Source organism: Pteropus medius, unplaced genomic scaffold (genome assembly GCF_902729225.1).
Source record: "Pteropus medius unplaced genomic scaffold, Ma_sr-lr_union100, whole genome shotgun sequence".
Classification (NCBI taxonomy): Eukaryota; Metazoa; Chordata; class Mammalia; order Chiroptera; family Pteropodidae; genus Pteropus; species Pteropus medius.
In genome coordinates this window covers 4,670,721-4,690,392 of record NW_024351073.1, presented here as the reverse complement: position 1 = coordinate 4,690,392, position 19,672 = coordinate 4,670,721, and the positions used below count along the sequence as shown (strand labels likewise).

At 42.5% G+C, this 19,672-nt stretch overlaps 1 protein-coding gene across 3 annotated transcripts; it reads right to left on the bottom strand.

The window, feature by feature from the left end:
- Window positions 1-438: 438 nt before the first annotated feature.
- UGT3A2 (UDP glycosyltransferase family 3 member A2) lies at window positions 439-18,095 on the bottom strand. Of its 3 annotated transcripts, none has more exons than XM_039842659.1 (7): window positions 17,280-17,613; window positions 15,023-15,124; window positions 9,849-9,963; window positions 7,189-7,717; window positions 5,347-5,578; window positions 3,610-3,829; window positions 439-1,911 (listed from the first exon to the last, which is right to left on the bottom strand). In XM_039842659.1, the coding sequence occupies exons 1-7, from the start codon at window positions 17,380-17,382 to the stop codon at window positions 1,635-1,637; spliced, it is 1,578 nt and encodes a 525-aa protein (XP_039698593.1). In that variant the 5' UTR covers window positions 17,383-17,613; the 3' UTR covers window positions 439-1,634. The 3 variants fall into 3 exon arrangements, with proteins under 3 accessions (XP_039698593.1, XP_039698594.1, XP_039698595.1); XM_039842660.1 differs by lacking the exon at window positions 17,280-17,613 and adding an exon at window positions 16,198-16,350 and having other exon boundaries at window positions 440-1,911; XM_039842661.1 differs by lacking the exon at window positions 17,280-17,613 and adding an exon at window positions 17,991-18,095 and having other exon boundaries at window positions 446-1,911.
- Window positions 18,096-19,672: the final 1,577 nt, after the last annotated feature.

The window sequence follows — 19,672 nt, the reverse complement described above, 5'->3', positions numbered from 1 at the left end:
AGGAAATATTTGTATTACATGCTTCATTTTTTTCATTTGAATTATTTTACGATATGTTTCACAACCTCAGGGTTAAGCAATCCAACACATGGTTTCCAGGGCCATCCATATTTATAATGTTTCTTTGCTATATTTTAATCCACTAGATACCACACATTTGAAACTTTTTAGGAAGAACTCCTTCCATCTGAGAATGCAAAAGCAAATATGAGGGCAAAATAACTGAAGGCAAAATATTTCATGAAAGCGACATACCAGAGAGGTAACTTGGCGAGAAGTTTAAAAAAGAAGATTAAAAAGGCAGAAAAAATTAAAAAACAGGGGAGAGACAAAAGATGGCAAGATGAGCTACCACACTAGCCCTCAACGGCTTGTCTTCAGGCTTTTTTTTATATATATATTAGTTTTAGGTATACAGCATAGTGACCAGACATCTATATAATCCACATAGTGATCCCTCTGATTACTCCAGCACCCACCTAGCACTGCACAAAACCATTACAATACCATTGACTACATTCCCCACAATGCACTACAGCCTCTTTTGAAAAAAAAGAAAAAACACATCAAAAACTCTAGTGTGTTTAGGGTATGATTTTTCTCCTTTCTCTTACTAGGAACTGAATGTACTCCCTATGGATTTGTCACATATTGGAATGTTCTCTTCTACATCAAGAAAATCTTGGGCACCACCGTGGCCACTGGACCTCTGGACCCAAAACCTTACATGTAGGTTCCAGGTCTCCACTGAGATTTCTGTAACCACATTTATAAGAATGGGATCTTCAGAAGGGAACTAAAAAATGGGAAACACAGCACCAGCTGTGGGCTGAGGCAGCCCCAGGCCTGACCAGCAAAGGAGATGCTCTCTGCAGGAGGGGACTCGAGGCAGGGACCAAAGGTGGGGTCCTGGGAGGGGCTGTCCCTGTTTCACTGCAGGACAGAGGCCAGGCTTCCTGAGCTTCAAGGTGAGATGAAAAACAGATGCAAGAGGTAGGCCTAGAATGGAAGAACTGGCCAAAGATCTTATGTCATAGCCATCGAAAGTGTAAGAGAAAGGGGCAGGAAACTGAGAAGTCTCCTGGACAGGGAGAAGGAAGCAGAGTGTTGTGTCTGGGGTTGGGGGTGAGGAGGAACATGGGGCTGCCTGGTGACAGTCGGTGTCTGAATGGAGGTGTCCACTGATGAGGGGCAAATCAAGGAGCCAAGATCAAATTCATAGCCACAGAAAGTAGAACATGGGTTGCCAGGGACTTGAGAGTAGGGGCAGGGGAATGAGGAATTCTTGTTTAATCGGTGCAGAATTTAGTTTGGGAAGATTAAAAAAAAGGTCCGGAATCAGATAGTAGTGATGATTACATGAATATACAAATGTATTTGATGCCACTGAACTGCATACTTACTGGTTAAAATGGTAAATTTCATGTGATGTGTATTGCACCATAATTTTCTTTTAAACAGAAGCCCAAGAATTCTTCATAAGACTTTCTAAGTAGAGGCAGAAAATAGTGAGGAGCAATTTGTGTGCCACTGTTAAGTAGAGATTGGGTGGGACACCAGAAATGGCCTGTGCTGGGAAGTCTTCAAAGAATCAGCGGCTACACAAACCCTGCCAGCCATGGCTGCACTATTCATCAGGCCTTCTTCTGCTTCCTGGCCCCATACAGCACCTTGGCCACCACGCCCAGCAGCTTCCCACAAAGCCACAGGGAGCCCAGTGTGACCACCAGGAGGAACAAGAAGACATCCAGTAGGTACTGCTCATACCAGGGCTGCTGGAAGGCATGGGGCTTGAGGTGCGCTGCTCCCCCTGTCTGTAGAACATGGTTGATCCAGCCCACCAGCCTCTGGGTGGGGGTCAGGGGGTGGGAGCGCATGATGATGCTGGCGGCCACTGCTGCCGACTTGTACCTGTTGGCAGAGACAGAGGTGGGCGTTACTCAAGCGGTCTCAGAAGTCTTCGAGACCTTTCTCACGCTCCTTTCACCACATGCACAAAAGACTGCGTTTCAAGAAGTTGTTGGCCTGGCCTTGCCACTGTCTAGCTGGGACCCTCTGAAAAGTTCAAACTCATACCTATATGCACGGACCCGCACTTAGTGCTAAAAATGCCACACTTAAAATTAAGTGACTGAGTTCATAAGGACTAGTCTCTACCCCAAGGAGGCTTATGATAGACAACAGGAAAATTGTGCGCGACGTAATCATCATATATGTATACTGAGTACCTATTTTGTGCTAGTGTCGGGGCTAGGTGACAAATATGGCTCTGGGGACTGCAGCCCAGGATAACACCTGCAATCTGCAGCCCCTTCACAGCACAGCATTGACCAGTACTGGCTTCATGGGCTGTGGCTGCATACCTGTACAGGACCCCTCACTGAGACAGGTCCTGTGATTGATTTAATTCTCTGCTGTCACCATCTTGAAATCTTTCAGCTTAAGAATAAAGAACCCTGCATATCCACTTTCCATCGGGCTCCACAAATTATGTAGCTGGTCCTGAGGCACAATGTCCGCGGATCAGCCCAGCTCAAACGACTCCTTCACAGGGGTCAGTGCATCATGGCCTTTGGGTCTAGGTCTTTGGAAAGCCAATGAAAGATCCCACCTCATTTATCAGAAACCAAACATTGACAACACATAAGATATCAAATACGTATAAAACTTTCGGGTTATCAAACACCCTGGAGCTTAACAACTTTTCTCAGGTTGAGAATCACAAGCTACATGGTTGTTTTCCAGGCATCTAACAAGAACTCCTTCCAGGGCTTCTACGTGCGAGGGAATGCGTTGAGTCTTGAGATTGGATTTATGTACCCTTGAAACTCTAAGCTATTCAGTACTCTTTGGTTATAATAAATACATATATATTTTTTTTCTCTTCATGTAATATCATTGTGCTGGATCAGAATTTATATAAGGTCAATGGATTTTTTTAATGACTCACTTAACAGAAATTCCTTCACACTGAGTTTGTGGCAGGCCCTTTGCTAGGCCCTGGGATCACAGTGGCAAAGAAGAGACACTCACTGCTGTCCTCGGGAAGTTTAGTCTCTACTTTCAAGTGTGGGGGAACAGATGATAAATTAAAAGTGCTAAAGAAATGGGGTAATTACAGATCCTGAGTAGTGTGTAGAGGAAATCACGGATGAAGACTGGCGTGGGTGGGGAAGGAGTCTAGTTGGGGCTGTCAGACAAAGGCAGCCTTTCTGAGGAGGCGACATTAGAGATGAGACCCAAATATCACGAAGATGAGACAAAAGGCCTGAGGTGGAGAACAGTGTGGCATATTGGGGTACAGAGAGGCAACCTCCTGCCTCAATAGGAATTCTACCATAAGCACCCCCAAAATATAAGACCTCCAAAGACACCCTGTGTAAGTAGTTCGCGTTCCTTACAACCCATAAGATAGAAAAATATTCTCACATCTAACTAAAATGGCCTGATCTTGTTCTCAGAGGAAAGAGGTCAGCTGTTAGCATCAAACACATATGATCCTGTATCCTGGAAGTTGCAGCTTTTGTGGCAGAAAAGACTCATACAGAGCTCTTTGTGTCTGAGGTCTGCATTCAGCCTCTGTGACCACAAGCCCAGAGAGCTGCACACCTCTTGTCTTCTATGACTTGCTTCATCGTCAGAGCCAATGTCTCAGCTTTGATCTGCTTGAAAGGAATAGAGACACCGAACTTTTTGGCTTCTACTCGAACCATATTTCCAGGCTGGTCTCCAAAGATGGGGAGCCCCACTATGGGCACAGCATGCTGGATGGCCTCCATTATGCTATTCAACCCTCCATGGGTGACAAAAAGACGGATGCGAGGGTGAGCTGTTGTAAATGAAAAAGAGAGCAAAACACTTCTGAATGAAAAGTTGCAGAACACAAGGGAAAGCACTTAGGGCAAAACATACACCGAGGGATCTCGAGGTGTGCCGGACACATTCTAAAGATGATTTGGCTTCGGACACATCCAAGGTGCATGTCCAGGATTCTTTTGCCTTCGTATAGAGACTCCTTGCCTCAGCTAGAGCACAGGCAAAACTCAGAACCCAGAAAATTCTGTAGGGAATAGTGCTAAGCGAAGCATATATCTCCATCCATCCATTCATCCATCCGTCCGTCCGTCTGTCCATCCGTCTGTCTCTATCCACCCAGTGTCATTCTTTGATTTTAGGGCCTCTCTGATTTTCTCATCTGCTTTCTCTTTAGATCTCTCTCTGTCTCTGTCTCTCTGTGTGTGTGTCTCTCTCTCTTTCAAAGTTTTGAGCAACCTTTTCTTAATTGCCAACTAATTTCCCCTCCTCTGAATTCCTGACACAACTCCTGTGTCATTCATAAAACTTTCGCTGTATGTATTGTCTCCTCGACTCTATGAAAAGCCCCCTCAAAGCAGAGACTGGACCCCATAACTCCGTATTTCCACTGTCAACCTTTCCATCTTACAATATTTAGAGCTAACTAAAATGATTATTGATAATGAAGAGTTCGTCTCAGTCTGCGCCTCTCAACTGGGATGAACATTAGAATCTTTTGTCTCTTCTGTGAAATCAGAATCATGTGCCCCAATCCGGACTTGAAAAATACATTTGCAGAAGTAGAACGAGAAATCTGTTTCTTAAATTCCACAGATTATTTTTAGTCATAATCTTGGTTACAAGCCTCTGATCCAGTCACAGCTATGGCTGTCAGGAGATTCTAAGAAGCAGCACTAGGCACACAGAAACCTTGTTTTGGGGAGGGGGAGAGAGGGAGGAAGTGAGAGAACTCTCTGGTATCAGAGCTTCAACGGATTAAATAACTGGCTATGAGGTTGCTCAGATTAGCACTGAGGTATTTTGGCACAACCTGAAGACAATACTGGCATCGATGATGTGAAGGTCTGAGTTGCTCGTAACTTCGTATCTTAGGAAGATGTGTCTATGCGGGGGGCGGGTGTGTTTAAGAGTATGTGGCTAAACCAGTGTTCATAAGGCCACTAAATACAGTGGCAACATGCACACTAGTATGCATTCTCAGAGTTCACAGCCTGTTGAGCACTCTGTTTTGGTGACCTTGTTCTAGACCAGACGCAGTAAGTCACGGGTGACTCTAATGGCTACCGACATCAGGCCCGGAACAGAAAAGAATGAAGGAGAAATGGCTGTTTTGCCATCTGATCTCTTTGCAAGTAAAGTCTGATTCCCCAACAACTACAGATGGCTAATCCATTCCTCCCCTCTGGAGACTTACTTTTAGCTAATAATAGCTCCTTATGCTGATGGGATTGCCTAGCTAGAGGTCAGAGCCCCGATGAGCCTGAGAGACACGTAAATTAAAAGAGAGAAGCACACCAGCTTAGTCCTTACCCAGGAGGTCATTCTGAGGAAGCCAGTCCACCATTTTCACATTTGCTGACAATTTGATGTCTTTGGGCCAATGAGAAGATTTATACCTCCATATCACTCCTTGAGGGAGATGAGCAAAGGCACTGTTCATCTCCTTAAGAACATTCTGGGACTGAAAACTGTCCACCATGGAGCCCAGGACCACAAGGACAAAACCGGAGTCTCCAAACTTGGCAATGAATGTCTCAAATTCCTGGACAGAGGTAAGAAAGGAAAGGAAGTGAACAAAGTCTTCCATGAAAGCCTACACAGCCATGAAATGAAAGTCAGGCTATTTACTAACACACCCTCCTGTCATTCCCAGAGCTCACAGTTCTGAAACTCTTATCACAACTCCTGGGACAGCTCAGCCCCATCTGCATTGGACTAATTTCCATTCTGTTGCTGAGAACATCTTTCTTCTCTGAAACCCAGATGCTAGTGTCTGAGCCACCCAAGACCCTCTAAATATTGTAGGTCACTTGAGAGATTTCCAAAGCCAGATGAGAGATGGTAGTCTTAGGAAGGTAACGAGTGGGGATTCAGAGTCCAGCGGGCGGGGCCGGGGGTGGCGATATGGGGAGGCGAGAGTGAAGCTGGGAGAATGCCTTTGGCATAAGAGCAGTGAAGGCAGAATAGAGAAAGCTCCTAACCACGCGTCCGCACCCAAAACGCCACGTGGCGGGCTTTCCTCTGATAGTCCATGACATCCTCAGTCACTGATCTTTGTAGCTCATCTCCCACCTCAGTGGTTCGCCCATGTGTCTACATATTATATCCACATGGGAAGATTTAGTCTAGCCGAGGAATCCAGAATTATGCGCATCTCCCTTCTACCTCAACACTGTGGGCCCCATCTTTTCCCCCACTGGAATGCCGTCCCTCCCAGCTCCATTCCTCAAAAAAATCCTGCCACCAACTCAGAGCTCATCTAGCCCATGGATCATTCTGCCACTTTTCCTGATCACTTAACGCAAGGTCAGGCGGGGAAGGGTAGGGCACCTCGGTGCCTCGATCTCGGGGCCAAATCAGGGCTCTTCCTGGCTCTTAAGTGAATGGTAGTGGGAAAGTCACAGTACCTGAGCCTCTATCTCCTTAGAAAAATAGAGATCAGCATCCTTCCATCCACGTGGGAAAGGAAGATATTATATAAGAAAAAGCCCATAAAATGGCAACCCTGTGCTGATAGGCAAAGGGTCATCGACTCATCCCAGCTTCTCTCCATCGTGAAAACTTCGATAGCAGGGTTTCTGAGTCTGGGCTATGCATTCAAACTGACTTAACCAGGCCTCACCCAGATCTAACAGATAAGGAGGTCTAGGTGAAGTTAGGAACCAGGGCTCTACAGGCAAGGGATGCTGGAGATAAAGTCTGCAGTTCTTATTATCAGTCCCACACAGTCCCACCTCGGTTACACTCTGTACTCAGAGTGTTGTGCGTTTCATTGTGAGTAACTAATCTCCTTAACAATTCCTGCACGTGACAGATGCTCATAACATCCTTCCTACACATATGATCACACGAAATGTACATAAAAATGTCAACTTATTAAAAGGTTTATCCCAACAGGGCAGGGCTATGATGAGGCTAGAGAGGAGCCTGGGTGTATCATTTCAGGAGGCCCTCAGTCTCCTGAACCTCAGGGGTGTGCAAGTCCCGACACTGTACCCACATGACCCTGAAAGTGAGCGGTTCCTTAGTGTGCCTTAGGTACCTCACTCGTTTTGCCCTATCGGTCCTCGGATCCCACTGGCAGGGACAGCCACCAAATCTGCACTGAAGACCTCTGCATGAAATCCATACTGAGAGCTAAGGTTTACTTACTTGTGGTACTGCTTTAGTAGGTTTGGCCATTAAACCTCCAATATACACAGTGTTGGGCAACAGAGGCCGAGCAAATTCAAAGGCAAAGTCAGAGTTAACAAACCACAGCTCCGCTTTCCTTAGAAGATGAGACAAAACTGGCCTAGAGCCTTCTTGAAAATGCTCCTTGATGATATCATCAGATGTAGAGTGAAGCTTCCATTGCTTCATGAGGAAACCAATGAACATCAGAAAATTCTTTACTCGGCCCCAGAAGTCCATGTGGTCAGTTAGGAAGGAGGTGAATACTGGCACATAAGATATGGGGCTGGGTAGTCCAAAATCCAAAGTGCCAAATGTGCAAGGGAGAGTGGTCACAAATGGCTTCCCAAGCTTCTCAGCAACCAGGAAACCACAGAAATCAAAACCTTCAACCACCAACAGGTCAAAGTTCTCATTCTTTAAGGAATCCACGATATCGCTTCTTAGCAAATGTTTGCACTGAAGGGCCAATGATTTCAAATATTCGAAAATGTTCTCAAACCTGCCTCTATAAGAAGGAAAATAAATGATAAATATTTGTAGGGGGTGTTAATATGACAATACATAAAAGAATCTTAGACTATAAAGAAAATATTTCAGGTAATCAAGAGCACACCTAGCTGCAGCCATCTGCCCTCTTCTCGATCACTCTGAGCAGATGTTATGCTCTTGAGAGTATTTCTTTCCTCCACTTTCCTAGCCTATTCAAATCCCAAGCATTGTCTATGCCAGTTCACTAGAACACATATCTTTGAACTCAGTTCTTGAAACTCATAGGCAAAGTAGAATTCTGTTAACTGAAAACGAATTATGTTGAGCCTTCTGCTCTGGGTGCCTCCTCTGACCATAGCAAATCTCACAAATTTCTTTCTACTCCATATATTCTGTCACGTTCTCCTTAAAAATCAATTACATGCGGACTTTTTATGAGTGATTTTCTTGTTTAGTTAGGCAAATTGTGGACGTCACCTATGATACAGTCCCATAAGTGATGACAATACAGACTTTTTAAAAAAAATCGCTGTGTATTCTGCATATAACAGATGACCTCACCCTAAGAACTCTTTTATCAAAACTCAAAATCTTTCAGCTAAAAGTGGGAATTCCACATTTCTATGCCAATAGGTCAAGCAATAAAAAAAGCCTGATTTTGAAACACTTTATTCATTTTCCACTTCAGTACCAGTGGGGTGTCCAGAGAAGATAATGGCAAAGTTTTACTAACATGTAATTACTCCTTTACCTATGGGATTATCCCAGGGACCTATCTTCATGCAATGCTTTCCCACCAGTTCCTGTATAGAATATAACCCTTCTCCCTGTTTGTACAAGGTAAGGGGAAATAGATGAGGGCAACATCTATACTTTAAGGTACCAGAGGTAACAGGTGCAATGGCTCAAGATGTCAGAGGACCTGTGGCTGCATGGAGGACCAAGAGAATCGATACTATGGGACACCTGTAATTGTACTCCACTGCGCCGAAGCACCCAAGATAGGGAAGGTCCAGAGGCTGTGATCTCAGCCTCATCTTTAGGATCAACTGCAAGTTATACAATGAAAGTAATTAATTAAAATGATCCTATTTTTTAAGATCTCACATAACAAAAAGAGTGGTTACCAAATATTTTGGATAATTTCAGTAATGCTATAAAAATTCCTAGAATGTATTTTATTAATCATATTTGAAATTAAGCTAATAAATAGAAAAAACATTTCAAGAATGCATGGTTACCTAACCATCCTCAAAAATATTAAATTAGGAGAGAAGGAAAACACATACTTAAAATCGATAACCAACAAAATTTATAACTAACTGGTAAGATGATATAAATCAAGTGTCGAATGTGTAAGTTCGATCAGACTTTTACAGGAGGTACTGTGGCCTTTCAGTTTGAGTAGGAAAGAAGGTTTTATCTTTTTGAAAAGTCAAATTTTAGCAGGACTGTGACTAGGAAGTAGGATTTTCAACATTAAAAAAAAAGAAGGTGAGGCTACCGCAACTAACTAAGATAGACATGATTTCCTGTCTTTCCACTTTTATATCAAAGATTGGGGAATTAGGTGTTACTATCCATTCCAGATGAACCAAAAGGAGTCAACTTCATGTCTTATTTGCATGAGGTCGATTGCTATTTAAAAGAGGCTTCACCTGGCCCAATGTTGAATTACTAGAAGAAAATCAGTGTTCATGAGTCTTCCCTCCATTAGTGAATATATGTTAAAAAGAAAAGATGAAAACTAAGTGCCAAAGGTTAGCTCTGAGGTTGAGGTGCCTATATTTCTGTGTTGGGGAATTACAGACAAAGATTGCAAGTGAAGTATTGCAAGGAAGTCCCAGAAGAAACAAGTATGAATGATATCTATAGAATGATATCTATCTATCTATAGTGGAAGAGGGACAGTTCACAGGAAGGAAGAATTTCCAGTGACTAAACTGTATGATTTGGTGTAAAATACTTGTTTACTCAATCATCCACTCATCATCTATTCCTTCATCCCTTCACCCATCCATCCATCCGTCTATCCATCCATTCATCTATACTTTCTCATAAACTCGGTCTAAGCGTCCATGCATCTATCCATTAATTTGTATCACTAAAAGCGTGACTCTTTGGTTCAAGTAATAAAAAGAAATTACCTGCCTTCCAAACCTTCTCCTATAATAAATTCAACACTCTTCTTAAGTTCTCTGTTACAATCTTCAGGTGCAAGCCAAGTAATAACTTTGTATGATTTTTCCACCTCTTTAAAACCTAAAAAAGACCAATCGGTTGATAATGTTAAATATGTCACACAACAGGATTAACATTACCGTGATGATATCAACATTTGTCCCAATAAAGTTACACTTACTTAAATGTTTGCTTTTTGAACTGCTATTGCTTGGTTCGATCGCTTTCTCATTCATTCAATCTCATAAACTGAAAACATTAACTTTACAATGATTCAGGAATGCTTTCCAATTTTAAGTAATGGAAGATTCCATTTAAAGATTTTGTTGAAGATATAGCTATTCATCTCATTTTGCAGAAAAGAAAACAAAGTTAACTGACTTTAAGATCATTTGTCAAAGTTGCGCACATAGTAAGTGGATGGGTTTTATTTAAATACAGGTCTTTTTAATTCCAGAGCCTCCGCTCCTTTCTCTTGCAGAAATAATTATTTTCATTATTTAAAGTGAGGCATCCAAATAGTTTTCATTTCAGTAAAAAGTACTAAATGGCTTAATTAAAATAAGAGTCCTCTGTACCTCTACTTACCAACTTGCCTTCGCCCACATTACCCATATATAATACAACGTCTGAGTCCGTTTTTGATGTTTGCCTGCTAACACATATCCAGCCCTATCTCACACTCCCTCTTCTGGACCCCACTTGGGTAAACCGATAAGAAAGTCTGAAGGTGCCTTTCTTTGTCTCTAGTGGGAGTTTCAAGCCATAGAAGTCAGGCAAATGAGGGAGAAGCCTCACCTGTTCCCAACCCACCATTCACAGTGGAAACTCAAGCTAGTCATTATTCCTTGCTCTGGAAAGCCATTTTTCAGATTTGCTTGGGAAACTGTTCTGCTCTTCCAAAAATGTCTTATTATCTGGGTATAATGTTTCATATGCTATTAATGCCTGTGTGCCTTCGTCGGTCATGGCATCCAACTTAACTGGAAATGCCATTGACCTCACACAAAGCTCAAGGCCCAGTGCCTCAGTTAAATTCCTGGGAATTATCTGGTCAGTTTAAGTCCTCTCTATCTCTTTATATTCGATAAAGCTATCGTAATCAAACCAGTATGGTACTAACACAAAAACACATAGATGAATAGAACAGAACAGAGAGCCTAGGAACAAACCCACCCCTATATGGCTAATTAATCTATGACAAAGGAGGCAAAGATACACAGTGGGAAAAAGACGGTCCCTTCAATAAATGGTGTCGGAAAAACTAGACAGATACATGCAAAAAAAAATGAAACTAGACCACTTTCTTACACTATATACAAATTAAACTCAAAATGGATCAAAGACTTAAAGGTTAGAATTGAAACCATAAACTCTCACAAGAAACCATAGGCAATAACTCTTTGATATTAGTCGTGGCAACATATTTTTAGAGAGGTAGCCTTGGGCCAAGGCAAGAAAAGAAAAGTTAAACAAGTGGGACTACATCAAACTAAAAAGCTTTTGCTCAGCAAGACAAAAAGGCAAACTACTGAATGGGAGAAGATATTTGCAAATAATATGTCCCATAAGGGGTTAATATTCAAAATATATAAAGAACTCATGGTGGACCTATTAATTGAGAAACAAATTACCTGCTCCCAAGAAACAACAGTGGCACAGCTATTAGATTCCAATTACTGACATTGTTATTGTAAATGAAACAAAACGAAAAACAAAAATGAGTCACCAATCTCAAGAATTTCGACATCCAAATGGGCAAATCAAATTTGGTTTTAAGGATTAGAAATAATCCTCTGTAATTTGTCCTTCGGTCTTGTGAGCTTGAAGCTCTACCTTCTAAATCACAGCTTCACCCTTCGAGGTCTCTGTTCCTCACGAAAGAAATCATGAGGTTGCAGCTGAATAGTTTATCAGCCTGTTTCTTACTTTTGCAGAGTCTAATGGCCTTCTTTCATGTTATCCTCTGTCCATTTGAGCCCAAACTGCCAGCGTGGATTCTGATGTAAAATTCTCAAGTACTTCATGGATCTCCTGGGTGTGTCATGGGAAGGCACTCCATTGGACAAGAGGCTGCTCCCCAGATCTTTACAAATAATTTCACCTCTAATTTTGGCTTCGACCAATATATCTGAAGGAATCCATGAGCCACACACCTAATCCTCAAAGAGTGCTCTGTGAGACTGAATATTCTGAGCTTTTAATCCTTCAGGGGCAATTGCAAAAGCTTGCACAGCCAGATCACTGGAAGTTTTCTCTACAACAGAAAAGGATTAATTGCTTTCTTGACAGTGGATCCGCTAATTTCAGAATCTTTTGCAATCTGAATAGACTGAAAATTTCCAAAATCATAAAGTCCTGGTTTCCTTATGCTTACTACTTCTTCCCACAATTTGTCTCTTTCTTCTCACATTTAAGGCAAGATGCCTTCAATATCTACATTTCTACCAAAATTCGATTTAAGATGATCTACATGTGGTGTAGGACATATTGATCTCAAACAAATAGCCAGAAATTTCTGGAGCAAAATGGGTTTACTCAGGAACAACAAAGAATTGCAATTTGGGGCGTTGAGTTAAATGGCAAACCGAGTGCAAGTCCGGAGAAATGAAGAAGAGGGACATTACTTTATGGTCTTGGCAAGGGCCGTTATAAAGGAATACCCATTCGGAGGAAAATAAAAGTTTGAAATGAGTGACTTTTTATGGGCTGAGTTATGGTCTTCTCCTTTTGGCCGAGCTGTAACTGACCAAGGAAGAATCTTTTCTTTCTCCTGCTGAGGTAGTAATGTAGAATCACTTCCTGTTGGAACGCACACTGCTGTCTCTTCCTCTTGGGGTCAGCGGTGTACCCAAGAGTGAGAATTCTCCTAGCCTTCGGACTCTGTTTTATATGAGGTTTCTGTTTATTAATTTGAACAGACAATACAGATTTTCTCCATCACGTTCTCCACTTCCTCCTGAGTCCTCATTAACAGAGTTCATAACGTCTGCATTTCTACTAAGAGTCTGTATGTGGCGATCCATGCTCCTTCTATCACATCCTCAATATTGTTTCAGCTTCTACCTATGAACCAATTGTGATTCCAGATATCAGTTGGAGCAGTAGGACTTGTGAGTGTTAGAGTATCTTCAGAGCCTGTGGTGTCATTTGTTTACAGAAGTTGTAACGAAATAAACAAGATGGAGAAATGTGTTCAAACAAGGACTTGATAAATGGTCCAATGTTTCAATACACTGAAATGGGCATCGGGTGAGAAATCATAACCAATCATGTTTTACTTGCAGACACATCTAGCCAAGCTCTACTCCCGAAGTAACAAATGAATACGCTTTTGCGAAGCCTCAGAAATGTCCGTTATTGGGGAATTTTCAGAGAATCTCTAGACCCTTAAACCTGAAACCTAAAGATAAAACTAAAGGGATTCAGGAACTCCCCGAACCGTATATAGAGGTTGGTGTACATACACATATCAAAGCGGTAGAAGGTCTGTAGCTTTTAGTAATTTCTCAGAGTTCGTGGGAACTGCCAAATTATTTTCCATCCAACATTTTAATTTAACTTAATTTAACATTTTAATTAAACTGAATTACAATTTTTTAAATTAAATAGAATTAATGCAATACAGCTACTTGATCAGTTCTGCAATCAAGGCACTTGCGAAAGGTTATGTATAAATGGTGCTCAGTGAAGAATTCAGAACCTAATCTAGAAGATGATTAAAACAGCTTTAAGTAGTAACTCAGATATTTGTATACTACAATTTTGTTAGCAGCATTATTCACAATAACCGAAGATGAAAAAAGAATCCACATGTCCATCAACTGATGAATGGATAAACAAAATGTGGTATAGACATACAATGGAATATTATTTAGTCTTAAAAAGGAAGAAAATTCTGATTCATGCTTCAACTTAGATGAGCAGTGAAGACATTCTGTAAGTGAAATAAACCAGACAGAAAAGGAGAAATATTGCAGAATTCCACTTATATGAGTTACCTAGAACAGTCGAAATATAAGAGAAATAAAGTTCAATAGTGTTTATCAGGGGCTGAGGACAATTATTGTTTAATGTGTACACAGCTTCAGTTTGGGATAAGAAAAAAGTTCTGGAGATGGATGGTGGTAATGGCTGCATAATGATGTGAATGAACTTAAAATCACTAAACTGTACACAAAAAATAGTTGAAGTGGTCAATTTTGTGTTATGTCCATTTACCACAGAAAAACACTTAAATGAAATTTTGACAGGAAAAATTATTCTTTTAGAACACTCTGAACAATAACGAAACCTGAAGTCACCCTCAAAGTTTTAAAATTTATCAGAATTACTTTCCTCAGCAGTGCTATTTAATATTGCAATTTTTTTTTTTTTAAATCAAAGCCTAAGTGATACTTCAGATTGAGCAATCCAGGGCTGAAAGTCCTAAAACAACCCACCACGGTTATTAACCTGCCATGTGACCCTGAGAATGTCATTTAAGTTCTCTGGGCTGCTGTGTCCTTGTCTTTCAACAGAAAAGAGTTGATAAGATTTATGAGTTTATTTTAGTTAAAAATTATTTGGATTTCATGATTCAGTTAAGAATTTCTGACATCACTGCTCACAAACACATAGGCATTCACTAAATTTTCAAGACAACAAGATTCTCTCAGTGACAGATTCTCACCGTAGCCGCATAAGTAAGGGACACGCAAAGAAAGCTTCCTCAACTTTCAGACATCATACAAGGAGAAAGTAATCTATGCTATAGAAAAAGAAAAGTGATGCTTAGCTGTTAGAAATCTTAAACATTGCTGAACGCTTCTATTCAACATCCTTTCAAGCACATTGTAAAGTAGCATTTACCAAAACAGTCTGCAATAACGTGTGGAAGTTTGCTTGGAATGGAGTAGATGTTTAGGCAACGGAGGAAAATAAGAGACGACAGTGTGTGGAGACCTGGTCGACAAGAGCCAAGAAGTTTTCCAACGTCTTATACAAACATAAACACAAATACACACACGTACACACACCTTTTGTCATTCTTACAATCCAATTAGATTTTTAAAACTATTCAGAAAGCTTTTCTATGGAAAAGGTTTTGTTGTTCTTTGCCCGCAGTAGACGATATTAAGAATCAGTGGGAAAAAAATACCTGACATCAATAAACCTTCTTTCGGGTGAAACATGGTGACGTTATGACCGTGATCTTGGAGAACCTGAGACACCTGGCTCATCAGTAGGTAATGGCTTCCACCTAGGAACAATAAAAAAACTTCATTTCTGGAATGATGAGAATAGAGATTCTGAGTTTGATGGGGTGATAAATTCAGAAGAGGAAGTGTAGGGTAACAGAAAGTTGACGGTGAGTACAAGATGAGCTTCATCAGTTAATCGTCCCATCTCCAGCTGAGTAAGCCTCTTCTAGCCCATGCACCCAGAGCCTGCTGGCCCAAATCCTTCACTTGTGACAAACGTCCATCCAATATTCCCTCTTATGACTCATGGTCTCCATATCAGTGTGATGAGCTTGTATGTGCTTAGGCCTTAAGGAGTTTCTGATCCTAAGGAACGTGCCGTATTTTAGCCAGGGTCTTGTAGAGACACTGAGTGCTCAAGAAATAACTGCACTGGTGGAGATTTTGGCAAAGTGCTACCCATGTGAGTGTTATGTTCCTAACGTAATCAATGAGAACTATTTCTGGAATCCGTCTCTTTGGAAATTTGTGCTAGCGTACAAGTCAGAAACATGGGAACTTGAATATGACTCCAAGAAACAGCCATTGGAACACAAAGACGTGGAGCCACCACTCAAGTCCAAAATCCTTGAGTTCTGAGGATTGGCAGGCTGTTTCATGTATTCGGCAGGCTGTTTCTCAGCTGCGGCCCGAATTCTGTAGAACATCAAAATATAACATTCTTAACTGTGGGCCTGCAGGATCCTCTATGCATAAGAGACTGAAACACCACCCATCATCCTAGGACGATCCTGGGATCCTAAGGAAAGAGAAGTCTGATCCTCAGGGGAGATACAAGTTCCATCGCATCAATATCTTCTCCTAGAACCAGCTCCAACTGAGGCCTTTGCTTGAATCGAAGTGTCCCGGCAACACAGAAAGATGAGATGTTAATGGCAAATGCCATGAGTTTAGAGATTAGGGTTAGAGTGCAGCGCTAGAGAAACAGTGTAGCTATTTCTCAGTTATTTAATACCCAAACTTAACTAGTCTGAAGTAGCAGGGGATAAAGTACAAATCTCCTACACCTTTGGCCCACATTTGAGTCCATGTAAAACCTGAGAAACGGAAAGAGGGTGGTGACGACACATGCCTTCAATCACAGAGGGGTCCTGGTGAGCCCACAGCATTCGGGGGCAGAGACGGGGAGTCTAGCCCTGCACGAACCAGCTTCCTCTGAAGTCTGTGGCAGGAGAACATATACTTCCAAGGACTGAGGAAGCTCTTTTGCTTCATCTCTCCTAACAATCAGAATGATTAACAATGACAACAAAAGATTTGAAATGGTGTGGAGTTCCAGGGTTTCTTAAAGACTCCTCCCTGGAAAGGGCCTGAGACTGGCAGCTTGGGAGAGAATGGTCCGAGGGTGAGAGGAAAACGTCAGTAACTTCCAGAGGTTTGCCATTAGGAAGGTCTGCTGTGCTCTTGCAAAAGGCACCTCTCTTCCCTGCCCTGAATTAGGTGATTTATGATTCCTTCCGCTCAAAGATCCCCTGATTCTTAGTGATCTAAAGTGATCTAAGAGCCCACCCACTGTCCACCGAAGTAAAATCTTAGGGAAGCTCCATTCTACATCACCCCTCTATCCTGCTACAGTTTTTCCTTTTCCTCTTCTATTCACTTTGGTTCAAAAAAATATAGGAAATAAAACTGAATCCACAAAATGCAGAATTAACAGTCACAGCAGCAGGAGTGAAAGAAAAGGGGGCGCTGAGAGAGACCCAAATATGCAGGGTCCACTCCTCAGCCACGGTGAAGTCTCCAGCCTTCCTATGCTGGCCAGCCTCTCCTGGCAACTGCTGCCCACTACTAGAAGTTTAAGGTGAGCCTCTGAATGCCCAGTCGCTTTCTAGAGGAGGTGGCTCAGGGGCTCCTGCAGTGGGCTGGATCTATACTTCTGGCCCCTGCCCAGGCTGGCATCATGGGGAGTGCTTTCTGAGCAGAGAGGAAAGGGTATTTGTTTTCTCTAGAACTATTTCTCCACCTCGGGGTGGGAGATATATACACCCATCTCTCTCCCCTACCCCGCCACAAAGGCAGGCAACTCTTCATCCTCCAGCCAGGGAACAAACCGGCCCAGTCTGGAAAACCACATGGAATGATCCTCTGACTACCATCTGTTTGCCTGAGCCCTGGCAAGGCACCCGTCTCTCAATTCCTTGACCATGCACTCACCAAGCAAGGTCATAGTAAAGATTTTGGCTGCCTCTGAGAGCAGGAGCTCAGGTAGAAGGAGGCCAGCTAGAAGCAGTAGGAGCGGCTCCCGCTGCCCAGCCATGCTGTCTCTCGTAGAAGTAAGGGACAGGAGCGCAGTGTTGTGTGCCCTGCACCTGCGTGCTCTCCCAACAGCTGGCACGCAGGCAGTGAAGAAAAGACACTGGTGGGAGCCTGGGAAGAGATTAAAGACGGATCCCTCCTGTTTTCTCTTCAGCCTGGTCTCTCTTCTGCCTCTCCTCTCTGGATGCAAGCCCCGTGGTATTCTGCCCTCCCCTCCCTAACCAGGACTCGCGGGTGGGACCGGATGGTGAGCTGATCTTTAATCCCTCTGTTCACATAAACACCATACTCTCAAGATAGAAAAACGCTGAACCAGCAATGCTTGGACTGAGGAAATCAGGTCAATGACAGCTCTACTTCCACGTGACTGGGACCCATCTCCAGAGTTTTAGGGACTCTTCCCTCAACTTAGGGAACTCCACCGACAGTCTAACTGCTCCTGTCACCTCCCAGTGCCCTCTCCAGCGCCCACTGCCCCAGGTGCCCTCTTAAAATATCTGCTGGTGTCCTCAGTTCAAGAGACACTACTCTCTGGAAACGGTGTCCATTCCCGTAGCAGTACTTTCTTTCTACACGCCGGAAGCAAATCCGCAAGGGAAATAGACCTACCATTCAGGGATTTCTCCTAGGACCTCTGAAAGATGTCATTTAGTCACGAAAAGGGACTGCTGTCCTAACTCTCCAAGACCAGGTCTTCTTCAGCAGATGTGAAATTCTGAAGCTGAGGCCAGAATTCTGAATGAGCATCACGGCGACAAAGGACTGGGGAATCTTTCCAGAGTCTCCTGCAACACAAGCTGAGGACATATTCTAATTCTGCTCCTTATAATGTTAGCCCTAAAAAGGACAGGGCATGCAAACACCAGAAATCATCTTTGAATCAAGTCTACGAGAATAGGTACGTTTCAATTATTCATTCGACTGTCGAATAGCTAAGGATATCAATGAAAAAAAGAGATATTTGGTCATATCTTTCCTAAAGGGTAAATATCCATAATTTCTTTCATTTCTTAGTTTCCATGCTCCCAATCCATTTGGAAACCAGTTAATGGTGCCATTTCCCACAACTTCAATATGCCATTTCACAATTTGATCAGGAAGAAATTGTCAGTCTGGCAAAATATTCTAAATATACTCATTTTTGATAGGTACGAAACATGTCAGACATGGGTCTTTGCATCTATTGTACATATATTTTTAACTGAATCTTTTTCATTGTGTAAAGAGTCACTATTTCGTTCATGTTCCCTTTCATAACATACTCAATGCTATAGATATCCAGGACATCTAATGATATGCAGAATTCTATAGCAAATAATCTGCAACTACAGTCTCGTTAACGCATGGCTTTTGTTTTTTGGTGATGGGTTAGGGGTCTGTATTGTCCGAGCTTCCAGTTTCCTGTTGTCCTGCAGGACCCTACATTTTTCCAGGTTGCTTCTTTTTTCATCACTCAGTATCCAAAGAATGCCTCCCCTTCCCTATTTTCTTCCTTTCCCTCAGAAATGAAGCCTTTCCAAGACCGTTACCTTGGGCCCCTCACGCTTTTGTGTCCCTTTCCCGTTGTCGAAGCTTCCACCCACATGAACTCTCTTACAGAACCTTCACATGTAATGTGGGTTTTCTCTTTCTGGGCACAGTTCCATTCATCCTTGGGCCTTCCGTGGCCCTTTTCTCTTTTCTGTACTACTTTTCCGGACTCGCTAATTCTCCACAAAGCTTTGTAGCAGGAGTTCAGTAAATAGCTCTGCTAAAGTTTGATGTTTAGTTTTCTACCTAACAGGAAGATGTGGGTTTTATGTGCTCTTTTCCTTGATCTCTGCACTTTCCTTGGAGTCCACAGCCACCGTTCCATTGCCATTTCTGTCTGCACAGGAACCGAGGCTGGAGCGCATGCTCTCCCTTTCCCTGTCTGTGGTCCCTACTGTACTTGAGGCCAACTTTGTGCCAGGTCCTTTCTCAGCCCCAGCCAGAGACTGTAAGCAAGAGACGATATTTTATTTTGATCATGTTCAAGGCCGCTTACTGCTTTGATATATATATAGGCCAGAACACAAAAACTCTGCTACGATGGGTCAAGCAGTATGGAGGGTTTTTCGGTCCTTTGCGCTGCCAAGGAAGAGATTATTCAGCTTTCCTTATAGCTTTCATTAGCCAGGTGACTGAATTCTACACGGCGAAGACAGAAGCCTCTTGGCTGGAGGGAGGGAGGAAGATAATTCTGGAAAAACTTTTATTTCCAAATCAAAGGTATATCTGTAGCTCATACTGTACCTTCCCTTTTTTTGTCC